The sequence below is a fragment of the Mesocricetus auratus genome, unplaced genomic scaffold (genome assembly GCF_017639785.1).
Source record: "Mesocricetus auratus isolate SY011 unplaced genomic scaffold, BCM_Maur_2.0 Super-Scaffold_100707, whole genome shotgun sequence".
In the NCBI taxonomy this organism is placed as follows: Eukaryota; Metazoa; Chordata; class Mammalia; order Rodentia; family Cricetidae; genus Mesocricetus; species Mesocricetus auratus.
The window spans coordinates 7,275,085-7,294,048 of NW_024429269.1; the positions used below are offsets into that span (position 1 = coordinate 7,275,085).

Sequence of the window (18,964 nt, forward strand, 5' to 3'; positions counted from 1 at the left end):
ATGTTCTTTATCGAACGAGAAAGGAAAGATACTAGAATTAAAGAATAAGATCATCTTCGTTAAAAAGTCATTTAAATTTCCCGTTCAAGGAAACTATAGGATTTGTCCCATCACTTAAAGAGGCATTTGAACATGTGAAATGTTGCTATTTTCCAAAGTTGTGGCCTACTAAGTCATTCATTAGCACTAAAGTTTTAAGATTTTCTCCTCAAAATAGCAGTCTGGGTATAAAATAACGTCTAAAGTTCTTTTTCAGCTGTAAATTTCCTCGATTCAAAGAAATTAGTGTAGCACCGGCAAAAATAAAGGTCTCAGCCCCTGAACCACCACGGGAGTGGAAGGGCTCCAAAATAGACCTTTTTATTTTTTAAATAGTATTCTTGTTAAATTTAGGAACAAAAATATATGAATGATGAATTACTTCCTACCAATGGCGATGTCTGTTAATTAAAAAAAAAATCCTCGGTTCACAATACCCATCAAAATACGTTCGTTTTAGGCTATGAAAATTCACAAATGTGGAAACTGCAAACGCCAAACAAACAAAAAGCCCCACAACTACCGGCAGGCGCATGCTCCTGCCATTCCGCTCCAGCTATTTGCAAAGCTCTCGTGAATCATCTGAGCATCAGTCTTCCGTGACAGACAGGAGCCCCGTTGAGTTTCCTGCCGCCCGCGCATCCACCAGGGCAGGCCCGGAGCCGACCTACCTCCCTGCCTCCGCGCCACAGCCGCTGCTCCGCCACCGGGAAGCCGGTCTCGGCGAAGATGCTCTCCTTGAGGTCCCGCGCGGTAGCGGTGGCCGGCACCTCCACGGTCCTGCAGCCCACGCAGCCGCGGAGCACGGTCACGCGGACCCACCTGCGACAGGCAAAGGGATGGTCAGCGGGGTTCGCGCGCGGCCGGCCCGCCCTCCCACGCGGGGGTCTCGTCACCTGTCCCCCATGGCAGGCTCCTCGTGGCCCCCGGGCCGCCGCCTCACACCCAGCCCGGCCGCTCTGCCAGGCCCGCCGCCGCTGGCCCTGACGCGGGGATCCTCATGGCGTAGGCCTGCACCGCCGCAGCGCTCTGCCGCAGCCCGCACGAGAGGCCGAGGAAGGCGCCGCCGCGGAGGAGGGGCGAGCCCCGGCGCGCCGCGCGCTCCCGACCGCAGACGGCCCGGCGGGCGTCGCCCGCGGGCACGCGCGGCCCCTGGACCGTTAGCTGGCGAGCCGCTCCTCCGCGCAGCCGCGCCTGCCAAGACGCGCCCTGAGGACCGCAACTGTGCCTGGAGGAACCTCAGGCCCCGCCTCAGGTCAGCCCCCTCCCGGGTGGCCAAGGGGGCCCCGCCCCCGTCCTCAGGCCACACCCCTCCCAGACACACCCCGCGGACTGCGGCAGTTCTGAGACTCAAGCCCCGCCTTGGCTCCGCCCCTCCCGCCTTGGCTCCGCCCCTCTCCTGGGAGGTTAAAAAAACGTTCTGAGTCTTCCGCTAAGCCACGCCCCTCCAGGAGCGCTGGCAGATGACAACCTTTCTAAGGAGCCTTGGGCCCCGCCTCTGCCACGCCCTCTCTCCCGGGTTAGACTCTTAAAGAACGACTCCGCCGCCTCCCACCAGGCCACGCCCTTTCCGAGCCCACGACACACCGACGTGACAGCTGCAGAGCCGCCTGGCCCTACCTAGCCTAACCGCACTGAGCAGCTGCACGACCCCACCGGCTACGCCCCACCCCACCCTGTCCAACCTGGACAGTTAACTGACAGTCTTCCGCCCCGCCCACCTGCCAGGCCCCGCCCAGTCCGGCCCAGCCACCTTCTGCGGGGATTTCAAACTGGAATTCGCAGGAAAAGAGGTGTATTGCCCTGGTTAGAGTTAACTCTGTGAGGACCAAACATTTCTACGCAAGAGCCTCATCTCCAAACAAGCAGGAAACGCTGAATTGCAATATGATTTTTTTCCTGTTTGTTTTTGAGAGCAGTAGTAGGATGGATGTTTCACACATGGAGGCAATCATTCCTGTAAACCTGGCATTCCGGAAGCCGAGGCAGGAGGATAGCCGCTAGTTTGAAGTGAGCCTGTGCTGTCTGCGAGACTGTCCTAAAGCCAAAGCATATTTGGGGGACTAGGCAGAGATTCATACATGAACTTTGCTGGAGGCAAAAGAGTACGAAACAATACCAGATAATACACATAAGATGTTTTGACATCATGAGTGCCTTAATTTGGTAGCATTATCTTACACCCGGTGACATAAGTCCCTGGGTCACATCTGCAACTCTGTAGAAGTAGGAATGGGTGATATAATAGGGTTGCCCCACAGCTTTAACAAGCTGCCCTGTAATTGTCAGTCAGTACCAGGTGCCTCCCTCCACTGTTCTCACAGATCCTGATGAAAATCACAAAACCAACCCCTCCTCATCCATTATGACAACACAAAAGCTACGTAGTAAACGAGTGATTGTTGTTTGATTCTCACCAGAACAAAAGCTGCATTTTAGAGTTAACCCACTTCTCTTCCCTCCTCTGAGTATCATCAGATTTCATCACCAGGAGTAAAAACATAGACTGCCCAGAGTGCTGTTTAGCTCTCTTTCTTAATGAAATTAACAGAGAAAAGACATCAGTCAAGACTGCCTTTTGCTATTGGAAGGGGACGGTTTCATCCACAGAGAAAAACACACTTAACAGTGTAAAGATCCTGCCAAAAAAAGCCCAATGGCCAAATACTTGATTTTTAAATTAGATAAGCCTGTACAAGTGGATGCATTTGGGGGAATCAACACATAGGAAAACAATAAGGGTTTTTGTCAAGATCTCTTCTCCTCCATCCCTCCCCCCCTCCCAGGCACCATGCTAAGCACCTGTGTCCCCAGGACAAATCTTCAGGTTAAAAGATCTCAGAGTCCAGGGTTTACCTTCTATTCTTCTGCCTTTCCATAGCTCTTTCCCTGGGCACCAACAGGATGTGGTAACAATAGAACCCAGATGTGTGGAGTGGACAGCCTAAAAGGAAGGCATGACCTCAGTCACCAGGCATGCCACAAGAGAAGCAGAGTCAGCCTGCAAGGATGCTGGTCAGAGGCAAACTGAACATGTAGGGCAGCGTGCCTTTTGGATACATCTCCCCATGTTATCACTCACAGGAAATGCAGACCTAGAGCCCGGAAGAGGTGTCAGAGTTAGCAGTGTAGACTGAGTCACTAGCTTCTTCAGATAATTCAAAGTGATTGGAAGCTGCTGTATCCCAACGGGCTACACTCCTGAATGACGAAGACACCCAAGGAATGAGACAAAGTACCTAAACAACTGTTTGAGTAGACTCAGTTTCTGTTTTCCCAGATAGAGTTTCAGACATGACCATGCTGGTGAATACACATATCATGGAACTTCACAATTCAAAATGATTCAGAAGGTAAACCTTAAGCTATATGTGCCACCATATTAAAATATAATGCCTCTGTTGGGCGGTGGTGATGCACACCTTTAATACCAGCACTCAGGAGACAGAGGCAAGAGGATCTCTGTGAGTTTGGGGCCAAACTTGTCCATATAGTGAGCTCCAGGACAGCTAGGGCTGTTACACAGAGAAACCCTGTCTCAAAAACAATAATAATGATAAAATATAGTTTACCATTTTGTTTTCTGAGACAGAGTTTAAAGCACATGGTGGTCTTGAAGTGTAGACACCTCCCACCTCTGCCTCCTAAGTGCTAGGATAGGGCATGTGGGCATGTTTCCTTTCCAATATTTTTGGAGAAGCACAGAAACACTAAAGAAGTGATAAGAACAGCTGCAAAGGTTTGCAACCAGCAAGTAAAAGGCAGGCAACAGGGCAGGGACATGAGTCATCTCACAAAGACACATTCATATTACAGATTGACTGGCAGGTAACAAGGTACAAAAGACTACATAGTTAAATAAGCAGCCAGCATGTGAATAGGACAAAGTGGCAAAATAATGACAAGGTAGTCCTCATTCTATCAAAGAGAATGACTGGTTCTGTTGGGGGTTTGTCGTACTTTCTAAATGTGCGTGGGGGATATTATTTATTCATATATTTATTTGAGACAGTCTTACCATATATCCCTGGTTGACTGGAATTCATTACATATACCAACACAGCCTTGAACTCAGAGAGACCCCTCCACCTCTGCCTCCTGAGTGCTGACTTTGAAGGTATGTGTCACCACCCCTTGCAAGGATTATGCTACCTAAATAAATGGCATGACTATCTTGACAGAAGCCATCAATAAATGGATGAGTTTGGAGAACTAGGAATCTGGGGCTGGGAAGATGGTTCACTGGGTAAACTGCTTGCCTTGTATGCAGGAAGGGCTGAGTTAAGTTTCCCACCCTACACATAAAACTGTCCCTGGTGTCAGCAATCCCTGAGCTTGCAGGGAAGTAGGGGCTGGGCAAGAGATGGATCTCTGAGGTTAGTGGCCAGCCAATCTAACCAATCAGTGAGTTCTAGGCTCACTGAAGAGATCCTGTCTCAATAATAACAACAATAATAAATAAAGCAGAAAGAAATGATGAGGACCCGCCCACACAGGAAAGACATCAGCTCTTCCAAGCCCCAAACCCCAGCGAGCCCAGCTTCAGGTGAGATTGGGTCCCCAGCTGGGATCCCCTGCCCGACACCCATCCCCTTGATCTTCCAGGCCACTCCTGGCATCCAGAAGACCCGCCCACACAGGAAAGACATCAGCTCTTCCAAGCCCCAAACCCCAGCGAGCCCAGCTTCAGGTGAGATTGGGTCTCCGGCTGGGATCCCCCCCCACTCCCATCCCTTGATCTCCCGGGCCACTCCTGGCATCCAGAAGACCCGCCCACACAGGAAAGACATCAGCTCTTCCAAGCCCCAAACCCCAGCGAGCCCAGCTTCAGGTGAGATTGGGTCTCCGGCTGGGATCCCCCCCATTCCCATCCCTTGATCTCCCGGGCCACTCCTGGCATCCAGAAGACCCGCCCACACAGGAAAGACATCAGCTCTTCCAAGCCCCAAACCCCAGCGAGCCCAGCTTCAGGTGAGATTGGGTCTCCGGCTGGGATCCCCCCCCACTCCCATCCCTTGATCTTCCGGGCCACTCCTGGCATCCAGAAGACCCGCCCACACAGGAAAGACATCAGCTCTTCCAAGCCCCAAACCCCAGCGAGCCCAGCTCCAGGTGAGATTGGGTCTCCGGGTAGGATCCCCCCCACTCCCATCCCTTGATCTTCGGGGCCGCTCCTGGCATCCAGAAGACCCGCCCACACAGGAAAGACATCAGCTCTTCCAAGCCCCAAACCCCAGCGAGTCCAGCTTCAGGTGAGATTGGGTCTCCGGCTGGGACCCCCCCCACTCCCATCCCTTGATCTCCCGGGCCACTCCTGGCATCCAGAAGACCCGCCCACACAGGAAAGACATCAGCTCTTCCCAGCCCCAAACCCCAGCGAGTCCAGCTTCTGGGATCCCCCCACGCCCATCCCCTTGATCTTTGGGGCCACTCCTGGCATCCAGAAGACCCGCCCACACAGAAAAGACATCAGCTCTTCCAAGCCCCAAACCCCAGCGAGTCCAGCTTCAGCAAGTCCAGCTTCAGGAAAGACATCAGCTCTTCCAAGCCCCAAGCCCCAAACCCCAGCGAATCCAGCTTCAGGTGAGATTGGGTCTCCGGCTGGGATCCCCCCCCACTCCCATCCCTTGATCTTCCGGGCCACTCCTGGTATCCAGAAGACCCGCCCACACAGGAAAGACATCAGCTCTTCCCAGCCCCAAACCCCAGCGAGTCCAGCTTCTGGGATCCCCCCCCCCCACTCCCATCCCTTGATCTCCCGGGCCACTCCTGGCATCCAGAAGACCCGCCCACACAGGAAAGACATCAGCTCTTCCAAGCCCCAAACCCCAGCGAGTCCAGCTTCAGGTGAGATTGGGTCTCCGGCTGGGACCCCCCCCACTCCCATCCCTTGATCTCCCGGGCCACTCCTGGCATCCAGAAGACCCGCCCACACAGGAAAGACATCAGCTCTTCCCAGCCCCAAACCCCAGCGAGTCCAGCTTCTGGGATCCCCCCACGCCCATCCCCTTGATCTTTGGGGCCACTCCTGGCATCCAGAAGACCCGCCCACACAGGAAAGACATCAGCTCTTCCAAGCCCCAAACCCCAGCGAGTCCAGCTTCAGCAAGTCCAGCTTCAGGAAAGACATCAGCTCTTCCAAGCCCCAAGCCCCAAACCCCAGCGAATCCAGCTTCAGGTGAGATTGGGTCTCCGGCTGGGATCCCTCCCCCCCCACTCCCATCCCTTGATCTTCCGGGCCACTCCTGGTATCCAGAAGACCCGCCCACACAGGAAAGACATCAGCTCTTCCCAGCCCCAAACCCCAGCGAGTCCAGCTTCTGGGATCCCCCCCCCACGCCCATCCCCTTGATCTTTGGGGCCACTCCTGGCATCCAGAAGACCCGCCCACACAGGAAAGACATCAGCTCTTCCAAGCCCCAAACCCCAGCGAGTCCAGCTTCAGCAAGTCCAGCTTCAGGAAAGACATCAGCTCTTCCAAGCCCAAGCCCCAAACCCCAGCGAATCCAGCTTCAGAAGACCCGCCCACACAGGAAAGACATCAGCTCTTCCAAGCCCCAAAACCCAGCCAGTCCAGCTTCAGGAAAGACATCAGCTCTTCCAAGCCCCAAACCCCAGCTAGTCCAGCTTCAGCTTCAGGAAGGAAGGAGACCAGTGGAGACAGAAAGACCTCACCAGCTTCCACTGGAAGAAGAGATGGGAAGAAGACAGAATAAGAGCTCACTCAGCAATAGAAAGACCAACATGACCCCACCAGAATCTAGGGATCCAACACCAGCAAGACCCGAAAAGGACTACATAGACGAAGGAGAGGAGACAGACCTTAAAAATTATTTCATGAAGATGATGGAGACCCTCAAAGAAGAAACGAGGAAATCCCTTAAAGAAATTGAAGAAAAAACAAACAAAAAAATCCATGAAATGGGGGAAAAATTCAAGAAAGAAATAATGAAAACAAGCCACATAAGCCTCCAAATGCACACACATGGACATGGACAACGCATGTGCTATTGAGGCAGGATCCGTCTTTAGTGAAGATCTTCATGGATCTGAAGGATGAAATGATTTTAACATGCTGAAAATCATGCAGATTGAAGTCAGGAAAGACAAACCAGGAAGCCAGGCCTGACTTCACCCTGCAAACTTCTCCCAAGCAGGAGAGAGTAAGACTAGTGAAGATCACGGAAATCCTTATTTTAATAAGCAATAAAAGTGACTAAAGCTGCTAATTTTATGACTACGTTCCAAGGAAGGAAGAGAAACATAGGCAAGTAGGCAAGTGATAGATGAACCCTCCCTGTAAAGTCAGGTGGCAGGACACACCATTTAAAACAGTCGACAATGGGGGGAGTGGTTGACGTGTTCCACTCTGACATGAGACTTTAATTAGAGGCCTGAAGAAAATGAAAGAAATGGAGGCTACACAGCTTCATGCATGAAGGAAGGGACCCAGAGGCACTCAACTAGAGGACACTTCTTTCACATTTGTGCTGGTCATATCATCACTTCCTCCCCTAAGCAACCTCTGCTTTCTATCCAAATCTGTCCCTTCCAGTCACATAATCATATTTTTAATTGATGTCTTAGTTAGCTTTCTATTACTGTGATAAAACAGCATGGCCAAAAGCCCTTGAGAGGGGTGGGGGATGGGAAAGGTTTATTTAATTTACAGTTGCACATCACAGACCATCCTCAAAGAAAGTCAAGAATAGTAGACAAAATGAGGAAGACAAGAAAAGAGGGATGGAGAGTAGAGAAGAGAAAGGATGGGGAAATGGAGGGAAGAATAAAGAGAGGAGGAAGGAAGGGGAAGAAAGGAGAAAGGAAGAAGGGAGGGAGTAACGGGGAAAGGGCAGAGGGATGACAAAAAGAAAAAACAGTGGTTGGAGGAGAAAGAAAGGGAAAGAGGGAAGGAAGAGAGGAGACAATGGGGAAGGGAAGAGGGAGGAAAGAGGAAGAGGAGGAGGAAGGGGAAGGAAGAAAATAGCAGAGAAGAAAAAAGGAATGGAAGGAAAAGAGGAAAGATAAAGGAATGTCAAGAAGGAAGGAATGGAAAGATGGGAGGATAGAGGATTAGAAAGAAAAGGGAAAAAGAGGAAGAAGAAAGGAGTAGAAGGGAAATAGAAGGGAGGAGGATTAATGAGTGAAAAAGAGGAAGGAAGAAGAAAGGAAGGAGGGAGGGGTGAGGCAAGTGTCTTAGTTACTGTTCTATTGCTGTGAGGAGACACCATGACCAAGGCGACTTATAAGAGAAGGCATTCATTGGGACTTACTTACACCATCATAGGGTTAGTCCATTATCATCATAGTGGGGAGTAAAGCAGTAGGCAAGTAGGTATGGCACTGGAGCAGTAGCTGAGTGCTCACATCTGGTCTATAAGCAGGATGCACAGAGAGAGGGGGGGGGAGGAGTAGGTAGGTAGATTAGATAGACAGATAGGTAGGTAGGTAGATAGATAGATAGGCAGACAGACAGACACCTACACTGACCTATAATGAGCTTTTGAAACTTCAAAGCCCACCCCCAGTGACACACTTCCTTCAACAAGGCCACACCTCTGAATCCTTCCTAAATAGTTCCACTAATTAGGACCATGAATTTTAAAATATGGGGAAATTCTTACTGAAACCACCACAAAAAGGATGGATGGAGAAAGAAGGGAAGGGGATAGGGAAATGAAAGGATGAGGGGAAAGGAAGGTAGAGGAAAAACAAAACCTTGGAAGGAAAGGGAGAGAGAATTGAAGGAAAGAAGGGCATTTTTAATAGGGGAATGAAGGAAATAGAAAGGGGAGGATGAAAGAAGAGAGGTAAAGGAAAGGGTTAGAAGGAAAAATGAGGGGTCAGGGAAAGGAGGAAAGGCATGGATGAAGGTTAAAACAGAGGAAATAAGGGACAGAAAGAGGTAAAAGGGAAGGAGGTAGAGAAATAAGAAACAGTGGAGGGATGGGAGTAAAATGGAGGCAGGAAGAGACAAAAACAAAGATGGAAGAAAATGAGGGAGGGAAGGAAGATGGAAAGATTAAGGGAAAAAGAGGGATGAAGGGGAAAGTGGCAGGGAGGGGAGAAGAGAGAAAATGGAAGGAGGAAAATGAGAGAGAGGAAAGAGGAAGAAAAAGAGGTAAAAAAGAAAAGGATATAAGAAGAGAAAATAAAAGGTGAAAGGTGAAAGGGAGGAGAGGCCACAGAAGGCATTAAGGGAGAAGAGGGAAGAAACCAGGGGAAAGACAAAGAGTGGGTGGGGAGTGTGGGAAGTGGAAAGGGGAGGGGAGAATGAAAAGGGAGAAAATCAAAAGGTAGGAAAGAAAGGGAAGGTTAAGAGGTAGGAAATGTATGAAAGGAAGGAACGGAGAAGTGGGGAGTAGAAAAAGCAAGGAAAGACAGGACAGGACGGGATGATGGAAGAAAAGAAAAGAGAGAAAGGGGAAAGGGAAAGAATGATGAATCCAGAAGAAGAGAACGGGGAGTGAGAAATGAGAGAGAGAAAAATGGAATTGGTAATGAAGAGAAGGGATGGAAGGAAGGACCCCGGGAAAGACAGGGGTGGTGAAAAAAAGAAACAGGAAGGAATAAGTGAGAGAGAAAGAAAGCAGGAAAGTTACATGGAAAATGGAAGTTGAAATGGGAAGAGGAAGAAAATGGGGAAGGTAAAGCGATATGGCAAAGGAAGGAGGATGGGAAAAGAAGGCAAGGGAAAAATGAAGAAGCAGAAGAAGAGGGAGAAAGGGGAAGAAAAAGGGAGGGAAAAAGCATGGAGGAACAGAAGAGAAAAGGGAAGAGGGAGAAAAGTACAGTGAGGATAGGCACTAGGAAGAGGATAGTAGGAGAAAGGGAAATAAGAATCAGGAAAGAAGAGAGGAAAGGAGGAAAAGAAGAAAGAAAACAGTGGGAGGAGGGAAGGATGGGGTGGTTGAAAGAGTGGAAGAAGGGGAACACAATTGAAAGAGTCTGAGAGCTAAGGGAAGAGGAAGGAAGATTGGGACAAACCAGGAGTGATGGTGGAAGGGGAGGGCATGGGAAAGAGGGAAGAAAAAGAAGGAAAGGTGGGAGGTTGGGAGGAAGAAATTATAGGAAGATGAAAGGAAGGGGGGAGGTGGGGAGAGGGAAGGGACAGAAAAGGAAGCAGAAAGGGAAAGGGTGGAGTTAGATGAAAATGGGAAGGAACAGAAAAAGAAAGGATGGAAAATAGGCAAATGGGAGGGTGAAGTGTGAGATACAAGGTAAAAGATGTAGGAAGGAGGGAGGGAAGGGAGGGAGGAAAAGGAGGGATGGAGAGGAAAGACAAGCAAGGGAGGGCACAAAGAAGGCAGAGAAAAGGGAGAGGGAGGGTTTAAAAAAGGGGGAGAGTTGTGGGAGGCAAAGGAGGGAGGAAGGACAGTAAGAGGAGAGAAGGGGAGGAAGGCAGGAAAGGAAGAGAGGGAAATTTGAGGGAGGAAAATGGGTGAAGGAGAAAGGGAACAGAAGGGCAGAAAGGGAAGTGGGCCATAAAGGGGGCTGAGGGTGGGGCGGAGGGGAAGGGGGAGAGTAAGCGGGGGTGGGGTGGGGATAGGAAGGGAGAGAGGAAAGGGGAAAGAGTGAGGGTTGTCAGGAGGGAAAGGGGGTGAGGATAGGAGGGAAAAGAAAAGAGAAGATAAGAAAGGCTTGGGTGGGTACCAGTAAGAAAATAAGGGGAAGAGTGGCAGAAGCAAAAAGAAGAAGCAAGAAAGGAAGGGGGTGAAAAAGGGGAGAGGAAGTGAGGAATAATGGAAGGAAGAAGGGGAGGATGAAAGGGAAGTAGAATAGAGGAAATACAGAATGGATGGATGGAGAGTATGAAGGACCTGGGGGGCGGGTAGGGAATAAGGGGTGGAGGGAGGGAAGTGAGAGATAAGGGAAGCACTGAGGGAAAATGAAAGCACTAGAACAAAACTGGGGGTCAGATAAGAGACAAAGATACAGGGAAGCAGAAAGTGGAGGGAAGAGAGGAAGTAGAGGAAGGGGAAAGAGACGAGCAGGATATGGGAGATGGCAAGGGGCTGTGGAAAGAGGAAGGAGCAAAATAGGAAGGAACAAATGAAAGTGAGAAGGAAAAATAAGGGAGGACAGAGAATGGCAAAAGAGGAAGGGAAAGGAAGGAAAGAGGGGGAAAGGGGAAGGAGACAGAAAATGATAGAAAAGGTTAGAAGGGAGGGGAAAGAGAATGAAAATGGAGGAAAGGGGAAAGAATGGAGGTGGAAAAGAAGAAGGAAGGGAGGGAAATGGAGGGAGGGGAGGGAGGGGAAGGAAGAAACAAAGGGAAAAAGAATGAATAGAAAGGGGTAAAGAAGAGGAAAGGGGGAGAAAGGAAAGGAAGGAAATGGAAAGATAGAAGAAATGAGAGGGTAGACCTAAGCAGGGACATGGAGAAATGAGAGGAAAGGGAGGATAAAGGGGGAACAGGATTGATGGAAAACATAGGGAAAGGAAGGAAGGAAAGGGAAATGAAGAAGGAGAGGAAATGGGGGAAGAAAATAAAGGGAAGGGACGAGGAAGGAAATGGGGTGAAGGAAGGCAGAGAAAAGAAGGGAGTAAAAGGAGTTGAAAGGCAGGAGGGAAAGGGGAAGAAATGATAAAAGAAGGAAACAGAAGTTGAAACATAAGAGAGTAGGGGAAGAGATGATAAAAGAAGGGAGGAAAGGGTATAAGTGAATTAGGGAAGCGGGAGGCAGAGAGGGACGGGAGCAGGGAAAATGGAAGAGGTGAAAGGGGAGGACAAGCAGGGAGGAAATGAGTAAGGAATGGGCATGGAAGGGTGGAGAGAAGGGGAGCCAGGCAGGGAGAGAAATTAGAAGAGGAGAGGAAAGGAAAGAAGGAAGGAACAGAGAGGGGGAAAGGGAGGGGGGGAAAGAGAAAAGGGAGGCCAAATGGGAAGGAATGAAAAGAGGGAAATGGAGGAAGAGAGAGAACAGAAGAGAGAAAGTGGGGGAATGGAAGGAAGACTGGGAGAGAAGGGGAAAGGAGGAGGAAAGGAATGAAGGCGGAATCAATGAACAAAGGAGAAAGTAGCAGAAAATAAAGTGCAGGAAGGAAAAAGAGTCAAGGTAAAAAGGATGAAAGGGAGAAAAGAGAGGAAGAAGCAAAAGGAATTCAAGGGAAAAGGGAAAAGAAGATGTGAAGAGAGGGAAAGAAAGAAGGGGAGGAAAGAAAGGGGAAGGGAGGAAGAAAGATTCCAGATGAAGTCAATACAGGTGGGAAAGGAAAAGAAAGGAAAGGGAAGAAAGAAGGGAGGGAAACAGGAAGAGGAAAAGGAATTGAGAAAGATGAGGGAAGGGAAAAGCAGAACAGTGAAGGAAAGATGGTAGGAAAGGGGGAGGGGAGGGAGGGAAGGAGGGGGTAGGAAAAAGGAAAGAAAAGAGGGAGGGATGGAGGGAGGGAAAGGGAAGGAAAGAAGAGAAAAAATGAGAAAGAAAAGAGGGCAGGAAAGGAAAAGGGGAAATGTAGGAAAGTTAGGGAAGGAGAGGAAAGGAGGGTGAAGAGAGGAAGGATGGGAAATGATCATGAAGGGGGAGAGAAAAGGGGGAGAAAGGAGAAACAAAAGAAGGAAGGGGGAAGAAAAGAAAGAAAAAATGGGAGAAGGGAAAGGGGAGGAAGGGAGGAGAAGGGGATAAAGGAGGATGAAGGAAAGGGGATGGATGAAGAGAGAAGGGAGAAAAGATGAAATGGAGAAAGAAATGAGGGGGAAAGAAGGTAGTGAAAAGTAGGAAGGAGATGACGAGGGGGGAAAGGAAGGGAGAAAAGGGAAGGAAAGAATAGAATGGAGGCTTGAGTGAAAGGAATGCATCAGGAAGGAAAGACAGGAAGGCAAGGGGGGCAAGGAGGGAAAGAGGTAGAATAAAGGAAAGGGAAAGAAAGAAGCTAGGGAAGAGATAAATGAGAAGGGATGGAAATGGTCATGAAAGAGTTAAGGGAAATAGAGAGGAAGAGAGGGAAGGAAGGGGAATGGAAGAAGGGAGTCAAAGTGATTTGAAGGGGAGAGGGAAAGAGAGGAAGGGAAGGGGGGATGAAAAGGGAGAAGGGAAGGGGGAGTAGGAAAAGAAAGGGAGGAAGGGAGAAGGGAGGTAGGGAGGAAGGGAGGAGGGAAAGGGGAGGTAAAAGGGGATGGGGAAAAAGGAGAAAAACAAGTGGAAAGGGGGGATAGAAAGGAAGGAGTCCCGGAGGAGTGGCTTTCATGGTACCAGAAGACGTCATGCAGCTTCCAAAGGCGGAAACAACCAGCGATCCTGTTCAGCTATAATGCCTATGATCTGCATTAACAACCAGCGAAGGTGGTGTAGTAGCGGCATGCTTACCTGGGCACATACCAACAGCTCTCTTATTGGACTCAAGACTGCTCAACAAGATGGGCACCATACCTGGTACTGGAAATCTAGCTAGCTATTCTAGTGCTGGTGAGTCATGGTTAGTGGAGGAGAATCTCCAACCATAAATTTACTAATCCAACATAATCCTGACAGCAATCTAAGTGTTTGTCTTTATACCCACAGATAAGTGAGTCTTCACCCTTCATCAAGGAAACTTCTCTTTGCCACAGACAGAGACCATAACAGAACACCACCACAAATCAATATGTAGAGGTGTAGAGCCCAGCCACACCCAATGGCTATGTCTACAAAACACTCCCGTACCTCAGGCTCAGGGAACATGATGGAAGAGGGGACAGAAAGACTGTAGGGGCCAGAGCATTGGGGACTTTGCTGTGAGACTGTATCTCCTAGTAACTTCAGAAGCCCTCCTAGTAACTTCAGAAGCCCAAGCTGCAAAGTCTCACCAACATGAGCACCCAAATGTGAGATGAACAAGGATGACACCAACAAACACACCAAAGTACTCAGGGAAAATCCCACGAGGCCCCCGCCCTACACACAGAACTACAGGCAACTGAGAAAAGCTGGCAGTAGAGCAGTGGTCCTCCCCAGGGACAGCCCTGAAAGCATACATGCAAGTAGCATTATATGAACTCAACAGATTATATTAGGAATATATATGGATATACATATGTGCATGTAATAGCAATGAAAAAAGAGACCTTGAATCTGAAGGAAAGTGGGGAAAGGTGATGAAAGAGTTTGGAGGGAGAAAGGGGAAGGGAGAAATACTGTAATTATAATATTAAAAATAAATTTTAAATAAAAGACAGGGAGAGGGGAATTGGTGGAAGATGGCAATAGGGAAGAAAAGGATAGGAAAGAAGTGATGAAGTAGGAGAAATAGGGGAAGGAAGAGGGGAGAAAGAGGGAAGGGGCATGAGAGAAGGGAGAGTGAAGGAGGGAGGTGGGGTGGAAGGAAGGAAATGAAATGGGAGGAAGGAAGTTGAAGGGATGGGAGGAAGAAGAGTGGAGAAAGGGAAAGGGAGCGAACGTGGGAAATGGAAGGAGAGAAATGGGAGGAAAGAGGAAAACAGGGAAGTGGGGAGGGACAGAGGAAGAGAAAAACGGAAAGAAATAGGAAGGGTAGAGGGAGTAAGGGAAAGGCACTGGAAGGAGGGGAAGGGGAGGGTGGCGTGGGAAGAGGAAAAAGAAAAGAGCAAAGTGGGAAAGGAAGAAGGAAAATGACAGGAAGGAAGGGGAATGGGAGGGAGAGGAAAGGAGAAGGAAGAGAGGAAGGGACAGGGAGGAAGGGAAGGAAGAAAGGAGGGAGGGAGGGAAAAGAGAGGAGTGAAGAGTGGGCGGAAAGGGAGAGACTGGGAGAAAAGGAAAGGAGAGGAGAAAAAGAAGAGAGGTACAGATGAAAAATGTAGGGAGAGGCAAAAGAAGGAGAAGGAAGAAGGGAAAAGGGGGAGTATGAGGTCAAAGGTGAGAATCTAAAAAGACACTGATGGAGAAGGGGAGGGAGTGGAAAGGGAGACTGGAAAAGGGAAAGAAAGAATGGAAGCTAGGGGAAATGAAGGAAGAAGGACATGAGAGAATAAGGAAGGAGAGGAGAGGAAGGTGGAGAAGAGAGGGGGAGGGAGGGGCTGCTATGACAGTGTAGAAGGGAAGAAAGGGAGGTGAAAGGAGGAAGTGGAGGAGGGGAGAAAAAGGAAGCAGGAGAGGGAAAGAGGACATGAGAAATGGGGAGGGTGAAAAGAAGTACGGGGGGGGAAGAGAAGGAGGGGGAGGTAAAAGGGAAGGAGGCAGAAAAGAGGAAAGGAAGAAGTGGGGGAAGGAAAGGAGAAAGAAAACGGACGGAAATGAAAGCAATGGGGAGACAGAAGAAAGGGATAGTAAAAGGAAGAAAACAGGAATGGAATAAGGAAGGAAGTAATAGGAAAAGAGTGGAGGAGGAGGGGAGAAGGGAACGAGAAGAGGAAGGGAAAGATAAAAGTGGGGGAAGGGGAGGAGAACGGAAGAGCGAGAGGAGAGAGGCAGAGAAACATGCAGGAGGGAAGACAGGAGGGGGACAGAGGAAATACGGAAGGATAGATGGGAGGGAGAAAGGGAAGGAAAGAGGGCAGAGGGGGCAGAGAGGGAGGGCAGAAAGGAAAAGGAGAGAATAGGGAGTGGGGGGAGGGAAATGGGAGGAGGGGAGAAAGGGAGGGGGAGAGTGGGAAGGGCGAGTCATGGGAAATGAGAAGGGAGGGGCTGGAGAGATGGCTCAGAGCACTGGCTACTCTTCCAGAAGTCCTAAGTTCAATTCCCAGCAACCACATGCATGGTGGTTCACAACCATCCATAATGAGATCTGGTGCCCTCTTCTGGCCTGCAGCACAGGCCTACATACAGACAAAAATGAAAGAGAGGGGGAGAAGGGGGTCCTAGTTTTTTGTTTGGTTTGGTTTGGTTTGGTTTGGTTTAGTTTGGTTGGTTGGTTTTTGTCAACTTGCCTCAAGTCAGGATCATCGGGGAGGAGGGAACTTCAACTGAGAAAATGCTTCCATCAAATTGGCCCTTAGGGAAATAAGCGGGGGTGAGGAAAGGATTAAGAGGGAGGAAAAAAGGGAGAGAGGGAAGGAGGAAAGGAAACAAGGAAGAATGCAATGCCCAGAAAACATAGAAACATGAAAAAAAAAACCAAGTTCAAAATGTGCATATATCTTCTACTTGGAATGAGGAGGAGAGTGATCCCAGGGACGTGGTGCTGAGTCTGTGGGTTGAGTCTCACAGCATTTCTTCATGGTAGAGAACCATCAAGGCTTCCCCTCTCAAGTTAGGCAGAGACAAAGAGAGAACTAATTATTGTTCCTTTGCTTAATGAGGCAGCGCAAGACTGTTACCTTGAAAATAATAAGTGAGGTTGTGCTGGAAGAGGATTTCCGTTCAAGCCTCATGACAGATTGATCCACAGTGCCCATGTAAAAGGAGAGAGCCAACCCCGCGATACTGTCCTCTGGAATTCACACACATTCTGGGATATACGTTCCCCACATATATAATACCCCCCCTTTGGTTTGCTTTGGTTTTGGTTTTTCAAGACATGGTTTCTCTGTGTAGCCAGGGCTGTCCTGCAACTCACTCTGTAGACCAGGCTGACCTCAAACACCCAGAGATTCCCCTCCCTTTGCCTCTGCTGGGATTAAAGGCATGCACCAATACCCATCAGGGTAAAACAGTATTCTTTTAAAGTACAGATATCTCAATAATCCTAAGAAGGAGAGAAAGGTACCAGCCACATGGGCAAAGTGTTATTTTCCGTGCTCGAGAACAGACCACAAGATATAAAATAAAACCCACTTTAAGAGTTTATTAGTAAGGGTTGCGCGGGCCTGTCTGGAAGAAACCGGGTAAGAGAGGAAGTAGCGCTGGCATGTCGCATGGGTGTTTATGTAGCTAACGCCACGCATACGCATGGATTAAACACACACACTGCGCAGGCGCATAAGGTCCTGGGACGACTAGGCATTTTATCTTAATGCTGATAGCGAATGCACAGCCACCCCTGGAAATGCTAACACCTGAGATGACTGAGCATTTTGCCTGAATGCTGACGACCCCGTGGGTGGCCGTGGCACCCCGAAATGACAACACAAAGTAAAAGCCCTTTAAGACAAGGAGCAGCACCCGTGAAACCATGAAGGCCCAGAGCCCAGAGAAGCCCACTGCAGTGAGGCTCTGCAAGAGACAAGCAGAGCACAGGAGGACTTGAGAGTGGGCCCACGGGAAGCTTTGGGACTCTGCGTCACACACGGGTTTCTTGAACTTGCTTTCCCATGTCCATCCTGTGTGATGGTCCTCCCTAGTGAGCTCTAAACTAGCAAGTGCTGATTTTTCTCACATGCCCAGCAACCATGGGAGGGTCACCCCTCAGCCCTGTTATGATCAGAGACTTGGTGATACGTTAAGTATCTTTGTGTCTTAAAATAGCCAATACCAGCTAGGGAGGGTGGCTCACACACATAATCCTAGCACTTGAGAGGCTGAAGCAGGAGGATGACTGTGAATTTGACCTTACCCTGGGTTACACAGTACCAGGCCAGCCAGGGCTACATTATTATAAACTGATAAAAAGGGAGAGGGAGAGAGAGGGAGGGGGAGGGAGAGAGGGAGGGAGGGAGGGGGAGAGGGAGAGAGAGAGGGAGGGAGGGGGAGAGGGAGGGAGAGGGAGAGAGAGAGGGAGGGAGGGGGAGAGAGGGAGGGAGGGGGAGAGAGGGAGGGAGGGGGAGAGAGGGAGGGAGGGGGAGAGAGAGGAGAGGAGAGAAGAGGGGAGAGAGGGAGGGGGAGGGAGAGAGAGGGAGGGAGGGGAGAGGAGGGGAGAGAGGGAGGGAGGGGGAGAGAGAGGGGAGGGAGGGGGAGAGAGAGGGGGAGGGAGAGAGGGAGGGAGGGAGAGAGAGAGGGAGGGAGGGGAGAGGAGGGAGAGAGGGGGAGAGAAGGAGGGAGAGAGGGAGGGAGGGGGAGAGAGGGAGGGAAGGGGAGAGGGAGGGAGAGGAGAGGAGAGAGAGGAGAGGAGAGAAGAGGGGGAGAGAGAGAGAGGGAGGGAGAGAGAGAAAGAGAGAGAGAGAGGAGAGAGAGAGGGAGGATTGAGGCCAACCTAGACTAGAGTGAAAAAAAAAGAAAAGAAGAGAATAGCAGGTTCTAATTTACTCAAACTCAATGTAAGGAGCAGCAGAGTCTGAGGAAAGCAGGAATTTTTCCAGAAGTCTCCTGTTTCTTCTGATTGGCCAGAACTGGGTCACCCGATCAACTATAGCAGCAAGGCCTGCAGAAGTGACATAGATTTCCAGGCCTGTGTAGCAGACAGAGCGGATGGGGAATGCTAGCAGACTCATCCAGCTGTGTCATCTACAGTGCTGCTGTGGATGAAAACCACTGGGAAGAATATCAGAGAGGGGTAGCTGGAACTCCGCCAAAGCTGCCTACATAAAACACGTTTTCAAAGATGCCAGGGAGGGAGTACTTTCCATGCAGGGGACTTTTGCTCACCTTGGGGCACAACTTTGACAGATCATGATTTTTCTAACTTTTCTTCTGGAATGACACATCAATTCTGTGACTAGGGCAAACTCAGTCAAAGTCATGAATTCCGACCTCCCATCTCCTTCAAAGATCACCTCTCCTCACTCTGGCCATCTCTACCCTGGAAGGAGGCAGCTGTCTCACAGGCCAGAGCTGGAGAGCTGGGAAAGAAAGGCTAAGACTGCCCCTGCCTGGTCAAGACAGATACATAACGTTAAAACAGATCCTAGGGATAAACACTGTGGGTCAAGTAACAGAAAATATCCACATCCATTAGGCTACTCTGAAAGGCATGTCATCTGTGAAAAGAACCAAACGCAGTGAGGACACCTGAAAAAAGCACTAAGATGACGTTGGTGACATTGGAAACACAGCTTGCCCAAGGGCAAGGGCAAGGGCAAGGGAATGACTTCTCCTTAAAAGGAAATTATGAATAGCTATCTGGTTCATTCAACTTAATTAGCCTCATTATACAACCTCTGCTGAAAGTACATAAAATTGAGGTAAAAATCATACTAGAAGCCCATCCAGTACAAATT

The 18,964-nt window shown here is 49.6% G+C and overlaps 1 protein-coding gene across 4 annotated transcripts in view; it reads right to left on the minus strand.

Moving 5' to 3' along the window:
* Sacs (sacsin molecular chaperone) overlaps positions 1-18,964 on the minus strand; it is an 85,702-nt gene that overhangs the window by 37,849 nt on the left and 28,889 nt on the right. For 3 of the 4 annotated variants that reach the window (XM_040740524.1, XM_040740522.1, XM_040740528.1), the window contains exon 3: positions 711-861. In XM_040740524.1, the coding sequence (XP_040596458.1) occupies positions 711-861 (151 nt within the window). Of the gene's footprint in view, positions 1-710; positions 862-935; positions 1,132-18,964 lie in introns of those variants that run through there. The other variant, XM_040740523.1, reaches the window with a different exon arrangement.